The following is a 12,368-nucleotide window of genomic DNA, read 5'->3' as shown; positions in this document are numbered from 1 at the left end:
TTGGTGGTGACCTGCTGATCTGTGCTGATCCACCTGCTCATACACAAAGAGAAAGGGAACTGTCCTCAAGAAATAAAACCCCATCTGCCTGAGATCAATGTTATAACCATGGCTCACAGAAATGCCACCATGAAGTACTCGGGTCACTGGGCCAGTTCAAGGAACGCAGCATTTGCTCTGGCACACCACGCTGGGGACGGGGCTCAGGATGAGGAGGGAACCCCAAAACACCCAAAAGTCTTCAACACCCCCCAAGACTCTTCAAGGACTCAAAACAACCCAAAAGGCCTAAAAATGCCCCAACTCCCCTCTCCAAAGGCTCCCACATCCTCCCAGTTTATCCCTCAGTAGCCTCTTGTCCCTCCCAGTAGCTCCCAGAAGTCCCAAATCCCTCCCCAGGAACCCCCAGTTCACCCCTAGAGGCCCCCAGTAGCTCCCAGTGACTCCCAGATGTGAACATGAACTAATTCTCCTGTGTGGTTGATGTTCTTGTTGCATGCTGAAGAAAATTCTGTTAGGTAAGAAAACCACCTTGATCTTTTTTTTCTAAAATGTTGCTCTTAAACAGTATTTTACTGCCAGAAAAGGGTTTGTCTTTTCTTGATAGATTGTCAAAACAATCCCAGGATTGCCTTTCAAGGAAAATCCAGCAGTTCACACAGACAGGTATGGTACAGTATGTTACATATTTGAAACAAATGTGTAGCCAGATAATTAGGAGCTGTACTATGTTTCCAGTTACTCTTCTTAGACAGTTAAAAGGGCAGAGGGTAAGACAAGATGTGTGCACATGGTATTGGGGAAGGAGGCCATTAGAAGCTGCTGATACTTATCCAGACCACAGTAAAAATAGCAATTCTTTCTAAACAAGGCTGTGATGAGGCAGTACGTTTCTGCACACTCAGCATATTCAGTTGCCTTATTTTATTCTTAGTGTGATTTATAAAGTTCTCCAGCTGAATGAAATCTGACTGAGTTGATTTGTGCAAGGCTTTTGTTATGCTGCAAATCACTTGCTGCATATGTAAACAACCTGAGGAGTGGTTTTAATTCAAGTTTTAACTGTTGCAAAGATACATTGTTTCATGTTTTTGCAACTGTAAGAAACCTTTTTCCTGCAGTCCCATCTGATTTTCTTCTGAAGCTGGGGAACCCACCAATTGTCTTGGTTAAAAAAACCTTTGGGTTATTTTCAGATACCTAAAACCTAATAGTAAATTTTACATCCAAAATGGTCCTTTTTGATTTCTTCTTTCATATTTGAGGGTTTTTGTTGGCACAGGTAATACATCAGAGATATTTTGTAGGTGAACTGTTTCGTGCCATTTTAGAAATATTGGTGATATTTATCGATTACACTTTCCTTTTGCATTTACATTGAATTTAATATTTGTATATTTCTCAGGCTTCAGCAGTGCTTAAATTCTGATCCTTTGAACACACATAGAACTGAAAATGAGCAACAGGTAATTCCAGGATATAACTTCCATTTAAACCTCTGCAAACGTGTGTCATATATGTGGAAGGTGTGGGTAGTGTTGAGGCTACAAGAGTGGTCATTGTGGAGGGACTCTGTGGAGGGACATCAGGGACTGAATCCAGCCACATCAGCAACAAGACCAGACCAAAGGTCAGCAAGCCAGCAAAGTTGGTGGTGCCTCTGTGAAAATATGAAGGGCAAAAAAAAATGCAGGGGAAGAGACAAAAGGAAAAAAAGCAAGAAACAGAGGCAATGGCCAAGTCAGGGGACAGTAGGAGTCTCAGCTCTGTTCTGTGTGACGTGTGTGTGAGTTGTACTTCATTTGTGTTTAGCATTTCTTTGGCTAATTCTTCTCAAAAAAAATAGTTTTTAAGTTGGGTGTAAGCTCAAACCCATCTACTAAGTATTGCCTTTGTCATCTATTTCATATGGTTTCAGAGTTTTCAAAATCTTGAAGAAGGAAACTTTGTCTTTCTTGGCAAGAAAATGAAGCCACCATCAATTCTGGAAACAGCACCACTTCTTGAAGATCTGGGAAGGGTAATGCTAATGTAATACATTACATTTAGTATTTTTAAGACTAGTATCAGACCTTAACTTTCAGATACTAAATACTATAGTAGCTAATTTTGATTGAGGAATGTGTAGGAGGTTGTTCATACGGTTGAGTAAATTATGCTTCAGAGAGACTGTAGAATTGTACAGTTTCATCTGATCTATCAACCACTGCTACAAATGATGGCATTTGAGTTGGATGTAAGAATTTAACTCCTCATCCCAGAAGAACTCTTATCATATTGTGTGTTAAGGAAATGTATTATGCAGTGGGTCAAAGGCTTTTAAATTGCTCAGTGCTTTGTGTTGCCTTGTTGGTGTTTCAAGCACACGATTTTCAGGTAGAACTCTTTATTTCTCTTTCTGTAGGAACTTACTCAGAAAAAATGTTTAGGCCCTAACTCCACTGAATCTTACTGTTGGCCACCAATAGCTCAAGGATGTGATGTAGTTGCCATCTCATGTCAGGGAAATAATCCTTTCTTGTATATTCCACCAATTCTTACACTTTTGCAGTCGAGCAGTTGCTACAAACCTTGAGAAACAGGAGTGGAGGATGTATATATTAGAGTACTGCAGGTTTTGTGTTCTAAGGTGCAAATGTCAATGAATGATCCAAAAGGTAGTGCATGTTGAGAATGGGTGCATCTGATGTAATCTTAGAGTATCTTCATGATGCTTCCCAGGTTATTTAGGCCATCTGCTTAGACATTGACAGAGATGGACTGCATGAGTGTGGGAGTCTGTAACTTATTTATCAAGTAATATCTAACAAGTGGTTAATGTCATATCACTTTGATACTCGATGAAGCTTGATTTTGAAGGGGCTGTTACATAGTGAAATGGAAATGTCTGGTTTGATTTTTAAAACATTGTAATTCATTTTCTAATGCATTAGATCACAGAAACATAGACTCACTGAGGCTGTAAGGGACCACTGAAATTGGCTCACACAGCTCCAAGTAAGACAAGATGTTTCTGCTTCTATGAAACTTTTGGACCTTTTACTGAATATTTGTGTCTAAACTCCTTTACCAAGAGCACCTGTTCTTTTCTTTGCTTCTGTCCGTTCCAAGTTCAATTTGATTCCACACGGTATTCAGGTAATACCGTTGGATAATTTACTGTGGTGGTGTCTGACCCCTGGAACAGGTTTCTCAGAGACTGTAGATTCTCTGTCCTTGGAAATAAGCAGAAGCAACCAGGATGTGGTCCTGGGCACATGATTCTAGGTGTCCCTGCTTGAGCAGGGAGTTTGGATGAAATTATCTCCAGAGGGCCATTCCAGCCACAGACATTCTGTGGTAAACTGAGATAACTTCTCATGGCAATAATCTCAGGCATGGGATGAAATTGTTTCAATTATTGGTTTTCTCAGAGTCAACTCTTCAGGTTTTCCTGAAATGAAAATATTACAGCCAGTGCCATGTTTGTATTGTTCTGTCAGTTCCCTGGCCTGTAATAAAGGCACTGGCAAATATTCTTCTGGGTAAGACTGACTAGAAGGTAACAGCCCTCCATGCAGTGAGTGTTTCCTCTCAGCATTCTCCTATTCTCCCAAAACTTTGTTGGTAGGAGATTGACTTAGAGATGGGTTTTGCTTAAAGAGTTGGTTATTTTTTAATTGTCTGGACAAGTTCATCAGAAAGGCCACCCCTCCATCTCAGGATCGTGACGTGCCTCTTGTGGCTGCTTGGTCCTGTCCAAGAGTACAGTTAGTTAGTGTTTTGGAATGTGTGATGCTGTTTTCCATCTGAGCATTCAGTCAATTTCAGATGAAAAATAAAGTGGAAACGGGGAATTACTGCAAGTAATTCTCTTTAACAGCTTCCTTTTCTATATGGCACATCTCAGCCTTTTTCTGATTGCTCTGCTTTTGTTCTTGTTTAGAGTTTTTCTAACTGTGTCCCCCCAGCAGTTTTCTTCTTCTATTTTGGTCTAGGAAGTTATTCTGTGTGGTGTGTATTTCAGCTGTAACTTGTGTAATCAGGGCTCAGATTGTTTACTTGGTTGCTCTCTTGGTTGTGTTACATGGAGTTGACTACGAGTTCCTTACGACACTATTATGATGAAAAAGATGGCAATATCTGGAGAAGAATTAAACATGGGAACGTGCCTGTTGGGACATTGGGAGAAAACCAATTCCTTACAGGTATAAATAAATGGATACATGTTTAATGTTTTACTTAGAGCAGCTTAGAGTTAGAGAGAGACTACTGATGAGTTGATGATAAAAATATGGAGCCCAAATTCAAACTGTGTCACCTTGTATTGTGATCTTTGGCTTTTTTGAATGCTTACCACTAGGTGCATCGCACCAGGCAGTACAGCAGAGCATATTCGTAGAATCGTAGATTGATGGGGTTTGGAAGGGACGTTCAGAGCTCATCCAGTCCAACCCCCCTGCAGAAGCAGGTCCACCTAGATCAGGTTGCATAGGAACATGTCCAGGAGAGTCCTGAAGACCTCCAAGGAAGGAGCCTCCACAACCCCTCTGGGCAGCCTGTGCCAGGGCTCCCTCACCTGAACAGGGAAATAGCTTTTTCGTATGTTTAAGTGGAACTGTTTGTGTTCCAGCTTCATCCCATCACCCCTTGTCCTGTTGCTGGCTACTATAGAAAAAAGGGATGTCCCAGCCTCCTGACACCCACCCTTGAGATATTTGTAAATATTAAGAAGATTCCCCCCCAGTCTCCTCTTTTCTAGACTAAACTCTAACTAGACTAAATTCATATTGTAATGAAAAAGAATATAACAAAAAGAAGGAAACCCAAGAAAGACAAGTGCAGGTGCTCAAAGCAGTTGCTCACTACCCGCTGACTGATGCCCAAGCTGCAGTCTGTCCTTCCCGGCACAGCATCCTACAGTATGGAGTAGCCCTTTGGCTAGTTCAGATCGGCTGTCCTCCCTTCCAGCTTGTTGTGCATTCCCTTGCTGGCACAGCAGGCTAAACTGGAAAAGACTTAACTTAAGAAAAGTGCTACTGAGCAACAACTAAACCATCATTGTGTTATCAACATCATTCTCAAACAAAATCCAAAACACAACCTTGTACCAGCTACTAGGGAGGAATTTAACTATCCCAGACAAAACCAGGACACCTTGTCAACTTTCAGAACTGAGGAAATATCCAGTGTAGTGGAAGCACACGTCTCACTGGGGTTTGTCTCTGGATCCTAGCACCCTTGATTTAAAGTGCTTATGAGCCAGACATCTGTAGGTGTTTTGTTCCGGCCTCTGATGAGTGGCACCTTGTTCAGGAGGTTTTTTAGACAATTTTCAGTTTGACAATCTGTCCTTGGAAATATCATTTCAATGTCTGTGACCAAGGGTTTGTTTACTAATATTTACAAGGAAGAGAGAAATCTCAACTGTGCTCTTTCAAAGAGTAAGTGTTGTTTCATACACAAAAAAGGTCCCTGGAGTACCAGCATGGGCCTCGCCGGGTTGTCTCAGAGCTGGGCAAGTTAGTTAAAGCTGTTGTTTCTGTGATGCCAAACGTATTTAAACCATTTCTTTAAAAATTGTCTCTTTGGTGTTCAGAAGCATGAAGGAGGATGTAGCTGGTGCAGAGAATGTGTCCAGTCCCAAGGAAGTGTTAATACAAGAAAATTCTACTGAGAACTCTGATTCTTCTACAATTACTTCTGGGAATTATCCATGTGGCAAACGTTTTCATGAGTCTAAAAACTCCAAAACATGAAAGGTGCTAAAATGTCAACCTAGAGGTGATTTTAGCAAAGGCAGACTTCTCTTGAGTATACAGAATAGCACCATATAGCTCATGTTTACAGTAAGCCACAAACACCTTATGATTAGCACCCTGGACATGTTGCCAGAGGAAGCCACCTTAATGTAAATTTTTGTCAGCTAAATCATCTCTAGCTCACATATAGTGCAGTCAAGTCCCCAGACAGCTGAGAGTCTTTGCAGCTGTCCTTTTCCTTCACGTTCCTCAAAGATGGTATCACAGCCAGAACAAGAGTCTAAGGGTGGGTTTTTCATTGGAGCTTCTGATCCCTTGGGCTCTGCAGTTTCTTTTTACCAGAACTCATGTATATTAGTGATTTCCTGCGAGCTGCTGTTGGACATCTGCTGCCTCAGGGCATGGGGCAGTTCTGGGCTTCTGGGTTCTGTTTCCACAGAGCGCTGGTGGAAAGAGGATTTGCTCAGTGGCTGGACTACCAGCCGTGTCCCGGATGGCTCCGCAAGTCTCTACAGAGGCAGACAGGAGCAAATCCTGCCAAGCCCAGCTGCAGTTGATGTTTTTCTGTATCTAGCAACCCTGTAAATATCCTCCAGAATAAAGTCAGATATTGTCCAAAAACACCTCTGGAAGCCAAGGGAGCTTTAGAAAAGCTTTTCCACCCCAGCATGTCCCGTGTGAAGTTGTGGCTGCCGTTGCATCAGTTGCAGATACAGCAGAGGAGAAGTCTGCCCCCCACTGTGATGTATTGATGGCCTCTCTAAAACACACTGTGGAGAATGCTGTTCAGCGGGAATTAAGACTACTGAATGCACCAGCCTAATTGGCCTTGCTGTTGGTAAAGCAGTTCACTAGCCCCAACCCTGTGAGCTACAGGGGAAGCTTCTGGAAACTCTTTGTGTTTAAAGAAGCCACCCCTGTACCTCTCCCCCTACCAAAAAACCTGGCCCAGGCAAAACTACTCTAAACCCCAACGGAAGGAGTTCAGAGGGCAGCAGGACAGAAAGAGGTGAGGGTAGGACACGGTCAACCAAACCCAGTGTGAAGAGGAGCAAAGAGCTGAGCCCACCATGTGAACCCAAGGAGCAGACAGCGCTGACCAAGAGCCCCCTCCCACTGACGGCCCTCACGGGGCCTCCTTTAGGGAATCCAAAGCCCTTTATACCACTAAAAAACACCCGATTCAGATGACAACCCGTGGGGCTCCCAACTCTGCACCACAGCTCTGCGTTTGCTCCTCCCAGAGGTGCTCACACCACCCGTGAGGGAGAAGCGGCAGAGACACGGAGCCAAAGTGGCAACGTCCCGCCCCAGAAGGAAGCCAGGCCAGAGGCAGCCGCCCCACAGCCCCGTGGCTCCCTCCTGAGCTGCAGCCACCGTCCCCTGCGCAGAGATGGCTCCAGCAGCAAGGCCCAAGTCAGCAGCAGGAGAGAGGGACCCGGCCCTGCCGCAGCAATTCCTGACCCGGGAGGGCTCCGGGAGCCCTTCGAGCTGCTGTCACCCCTCTCTGGGGCTGGACTCGCTCCCCTCTTCCCGGGGGGGGTTGGAGCAGGACACGAAGTTTTGGGGTGACCGAACGACCCCCGCGAGCGCGAGCGACAGCGCGAGCAGGGCACGAGCGCGGGCTCCCACGGGGCACGCTGGGAAGCCGAGGCCCTGCCCCCTCCGCCGCACGGCGCCTCACGGCAGGACCAGGACGGTCAGTTGAACTTCTGCTGTTAACCACCCAAGTGGCTTCTGCTACATTTTTATCCCACTGCTCCCATGCCCCATTGCCCAGTGCTCTGCACAGAGAATCATGGAATCACAGCATGGTGGGGTTTGGAAGGGACCTTTAGAGCTCATCCAGTCCAACCCCCCTGCAGAAGCAGCTCCCACCTAGATCAGGTCACACAGGAACGTGTCCAGGCGGGTCTTGATGACCTCCCAGCACGGGGCATCCACACGGTCCCTGGGCAGCCTGAGCCAGGGCTCCCTCACCTCACTGTAATATAGTTTTCTCGTATGTCTCAATGGAACTTTTTGTGTTCCAGCTTCATCCCATCACCCCTTGTCCTGTTACTATCTACTATAGAAAAGAGGGATGTCCCAGCCTTCTGACACCCACCCTTTAGATATTTATAAATGTTAATAAGGTCTCCCCTCAGTCTCCTCTTCTCCAGACTAAACAGCCCCAGGTCCCACAGCCTTTCCTCATATGAAAGATGTTCCATTCCCCTGATCATCTTGGTGGCCCTGCACTGGCCTCTCTCCAGCTGTTCTCTGTCCCTCTTAAGCTGAGGAGCCCAGAACTGGACACAGGACTCCAGATGAGGCCTCACCAGGGAAGAGTAGAGAGGGAGAAGAACCTTGACCTGCTGCCCACACTCTCCTTGGTGCATCCCAGGATGCTTTTTCTTCACCTTCAAGGTGGAGTTTGAGTGACTTTAGTCACATAAACACACAATAACCTCCAAAGCTTATTAGGATTGGTGTAAAATTCTCTTGCCTTGCATTTAAAGCTGTGAGTTACAAAGAATTCAGGGCACAGGCTCAAGGAGTGGTGGCACCTCAGAGGCCGGTGGCCTTCAGGACAGAGGTGTATTTTGGTATTATAATGACATTATCATGAGCAAAGTGCACCCAAAGGGCAGGTTTGACAGACCTTTGGCTCAGGGTACTAAAATGCTGCTTATCAGCTCTAGAGGAGCATCTCCTTCCCATGTATCGTCGCAGAGTCTGACCACAGAGCCTCCCCTCTGCTCCACACTCCATGGAGTATTTGCAGGGAATTACTGTGTTGTGGATTCCTCACTGACCAGCAGCAGCTGTATCCACCCTGTGAGCCTTCTTCATTTTATCCCTTTCCTTAACTGGTGAGCAATGCTGATGTTTAATGTGTGCTTTAATACCAGTTTCAATGTAAGTTTTCATTTCCAGGGCACTTCAGTAATCATGCCACACCCCCCCTTTAGCTGGACTCCCCCTTGGTGCCCCACACGGAATCCCCCACGCCCAGCATCCATAACCAGCGGCTCTGTGACATCAGCCCCGGGGCCGAGGTGCTGTGGGCAGCGTGAGCACTGCAGGCACAGCATCGGCCCCGCTGTTGGTGGTCACCAGCACTTTCTGGCCACGTGCTACTAGACATGATGAAGCTCCTGCTCATCCTCACCCTGCTGGCTCTGTACTGCAGGCCTGCAAGCGGCTCATGGGAAGGCTGTGGGTAAGTGGCTCTAGGAGGGAGCTTGGGCAGCCCTTACAGCGTCCACTGGTGCCCCGTGGCCAAGCCACAGCTCCCCAAAGCCCACGGTGAGGGAGCCAGGCTACGGGGCTAAGGCAGGAGCCAGGGCTAAGGGCTCCCTGCCCCGCTGTCCACGCAGCACCCGGTGTGGAGGGCAGACGGCTGCCCTGCAGCCCGAGCAGCAGCGAGCCCTGGAGCAGGACACTCGTGACTTTCTGCTTCCAGGGCGAGCTGCGGGCGCCAGCTCAAGGCTTCTTCCTCTGGGCTGTTGCGCGTCGTGGGTGGCACAAATGCGGCTCCGGGGACCTGGCCCTGGATCGTCAGCCTCCAGCGCCCCTGGGGAAAACGCACCAAGCATTTCTGTGGAGGGTCCCTCATCAACCCACAGTGGGTGCTCACGGCAGCCCACTGCTTTGACAAGTTCAGGTGAGGAGGAGCAGGGAAGGGGCATCCCTACACCACTGCTGCCGCTCCCGTCCCGTTCCCACGCAGCAGCCAGCGCCGGGGCACTGCCCAGCCCAGCACAGAGCCGTGCTCGGCACACGCTGGGCTGGTGCTGCTGCTCGCCAGCGGCCTGGGGCTGGCCATTCCTGGAGCCCTTGGTGAGCAGGAGGCAGACAAGTGCTCCCTCTGAGCCCTCTGCTCTCCATCTGCCCTCCAGGAAAATCGCCAAGTGGCGCGTGGTGATCGGGACCACAAAGTTGTCTCAGCTGGGCCCCGAGGCCCAAGTGCGACGCATCAAGCGGCTGCTGCGTCACGAGGCCTACTGGCAGGCCACAGCTGAGAATGACATTGCTGTGCTGGAACTGGACCAGCCCATCCAGTGCAATGAGCACGTCCAGCTGGCCTGTTTGCCTCAACCCGATGACGTGAAGCTGTCGGAGCTGAAAAACTGCCAGGTGGCTGGTTGGGGATCCACAGTTGCACGATGTGAGTTCCCCTTGTAAAAGCATTTGTGTCCCGAGGCCTGGCACGCTGGGGAGACGGGTTGGGCGTGAGGAGAGCCAAGGCGAGAGCCACAGTCAGGCTGTGGGGACATCAGGCTGCAGACGGGGGTCTGAGCCACTGTCCAAAGCCAGACTGAAGGGAAAGACGTGTCTGGTGTGTCTATGGGTAGGTGCAAAGCCGAGGCCCAGGGAAGGGCTTTGCCAGACAGGGGAGGGCAAGTGGCCCAGAGCTGCTGGGGGCTAATTCCTTGCTGTGCTCACAGCCACAGAACCAGAAATATCCGATGTGCTGCAGGAGGCCAAGGTTCACCTCATCGATACCAAGCTCTGTAACAGCAGCCAGTGGTACACAGGGGCTGTGCACAGCTACAACCTGTGTGCCGGGTACCCACAGGGTGGTATCGACACCTGCCAGGTAGGAGCAGCTACGAGTCACCCCCTGCAGCACCCACAGCCCTGTCCCAACACTGCTGGGGCTTCCCTCCCCTTCCCCATCATCATCTCCTTGCCCAGGGCCCCTTGCCTTGTCCCACACACCCATCCCGTGTAAGTGGCAGCCCTTAGGTCCAGAGCCCAGTGCTAGAACCTCTGTCTTCCACACATCCAGGATCCCTGTGCTGACAGCAGCCACCCAACACTCCCTTCCTCCTCTCTGCTCTGCTGTAGGGTGACAGTGGTGGTCCCCTCGCCTGCCAAGACAGCCACGCTGACTACTACTGGGTCGTTGGACTGACCAGCTGGGGGAAAGGCTGTGCAAGAGAAAAACAGCCTGGCATCTACACCAGCACTCGGCACTTTTATAACTGGATCCTGGAGCACATGGGGTGGCACCAAGAAGAGGCAGCAGCTCCTCCACTGTCACAGCCTGTGTCCACCTCAGCCCCCTCTCAGACACCAAGGCCAGGTGCAACACAACCAGGCAGCTCCACGTCCTGTGCCTTTGCATGCCGGAAGGCGTTGAAGTTCCTCAGTTTGCTGCGGGGGCTCCTGCGGTTCCTGATGGGAAGAGGGGCTTGAGCAGCAGCGTGGCCAGGACCCAGCGCAGGCTGCGCTGTGCCACCACCATTTCCCCCTGGGGCACTGCCCGCTGCTCCAAGGGCAGCCCCTGTGTCCCACACCTGCTCTGTCCTCCCCACGCTCCTCTCAGCACACACAAAGGCTGAAGGAGACTTAGTGTAGTCAATAAAGCTGCCTGTTTGCACAGCACGTTGTGCCTCAGTCCATTGCTCAGTCCCTGTGGAGCTGGGCTCATTTACAGCTGCATTAAAGTTGGTGTGTTGGAATCACAAGAAATTTTAGCAGCAACCTGTCATCAGCACAAAAGAGACACAGAACTTGTGGAGAGTGGCCAGCGCAGGGCCACCAAGATGCTCAGGGGACTGGAACATCTTCCATACGAGGAAAGGCTGCGGGAACTGGGGCTGTTTAGTCTGGAGGAGACTGAGGGGAGAGCTCATTAACATTTACAAATACCTCACTGCTGGGTGTCAGGAGGTCGGGACATCCCTTTTCCTATGGTACGTAGCAACAGGACAAGCTGCTGCTGCTCGGGGCTGGTTTGTTCTCCCCCAGCACTGCCAGGTCCCTCTCCTGGAGCTGCTCTCCAGCAGCTCAGCCCCAGCCTGGGCTGGTGCTGGGCTCGTTCCTGCCCAGCTGCACCACTCTGCCCTTGCTGCCCCTCAGCAGGTTCCTCTGTGCCCAGCTCTCCGTGCCGGGCAGCTCAGGCTCTGGGCACTCAGCCAGTGCTCCCAGTTTGGTGCCAGCAGGGAACTCGCTGAGGGTCCCTCTGTGCCCTCCCCCAGCTCCCTGACGGAGCTGTTGAACCAGAGCGGCCCCAGCGCCCATCCCTGCGGAACTCCGCTGCCCACAGGCCGCACACTGGGCTCTGTGCCGCTGAGCACTGTGAATCTTCTCTTTCCAGGGCGAGAATCCTTTCACAGAGACCCCGAGGACAAAGAGGAGCCCGAGGGAGGAGGAGGAGGAGCCGGCACGCGAGCAGGGCACGAGCGCGGGCTCCGCGCGGGGAACGCTGGGAACCCGAGGTCCCCCCCCTCCGCCGCACGGCGCCTCCTGCCAGGCGCCGCCGCACAACTACAACTCCCGGCAGGCACCGCGGCTCCCGCCCGCAGCTTTGGCCGGCAGCGAGGCGCTGGGGGTGATGGGAAATGGAGGCTGCGGGGCGCCAACGAGCCTCCACACCTCGTTCTTCATCAGCTCAGCCTGTTCCTGCCGCGGTACTTCCTACAACACACAGCTCACATCACACGTTACTTGTCCACAAGGTTCAGTCTCCTCGAGGCACACATCGAGTCTCCCCATCCTTTCTCATCACCCACCAAGCACAGCCAGGCTCCTGGGCACAGACCATCCCACCAGTGGCTTTGCCCTTTCCCATGGGAGCTGCAGCCCATCCTGCCTTCCCCAGCCACTGCCCTGGCTGCACTCCAGGGACCTCTT

General features: G+C 50.3%; 1 protein-coding gene across 1 annotated transcript; it reads left to right on the top strand.

The window, feature by feature from the left end:
* The first annotated feature begins 7,134 nt into the window (after positions 1-7,134).
* Positions 7,135-10,928, top strand: LOC133627867 (acrosin-like). Its single transcript, XM_062015291.1, has 6 exons — positions 7,135-7,440; positions 8,696-8,796; positions 9,190-9,390; positions 9,626-9,894; positions 10,175-10,326; positions 10,578-10,928. Exons 1-6 carry the CDS (start codon positions 7,135-7,137, stop codon positions 10,926-10,928), a joined length of 1,380 nt encoding a protein of 459 aa, XP_061871275.1.
* Positions 10,929-12,368: the final 1,440 nt, after the last annotated feature.

Source organism: Colius striatus, chromosome 26, assembly GCF_028858725.1.
Source record: "Colius striatus isolate bColStr4 chromosome 26, bColStr4.1.hap1, whole genome shotgun sequence".
Classification (NCBI taxonomy): Eukaryota; Metazoa; Chordata; class Aves; order Coliiformes; family Coliidae; genus Colius; species Colius striatus.
The sequence above is the reverse complement of the archived record's forward strand: the minus strand, read 5'-3'. Positions and strand labels throughout refer to the sequence as shown.

Excerpts from the sequence above, each read along its gene's own strand:
- LOC133627867 (XM_062015291.1), top strand. The coding sequence starts at position 7,135 with ATGGCTCCAGCAGCAAGGCCCAAGTCAGCAGCAGGAGAGAGGGACCCG. Across the intron at positions 8,797-9,189 it reads GCCGAGGTGCTGTGGGCAGC|GGCGAGCTGCGGGCGCCAGC; the intron begins GTGAGCACTGCA and ends TTCTGCTTCCAG. Across the intron at positions 10,327-10,577 it reads GTGGTATCGACACCTGCCAG|GGTGACAGTGGTGGTCCCCT; the intron begins GTAGGAGCAGCT and ends GCTCTGCTGTAG.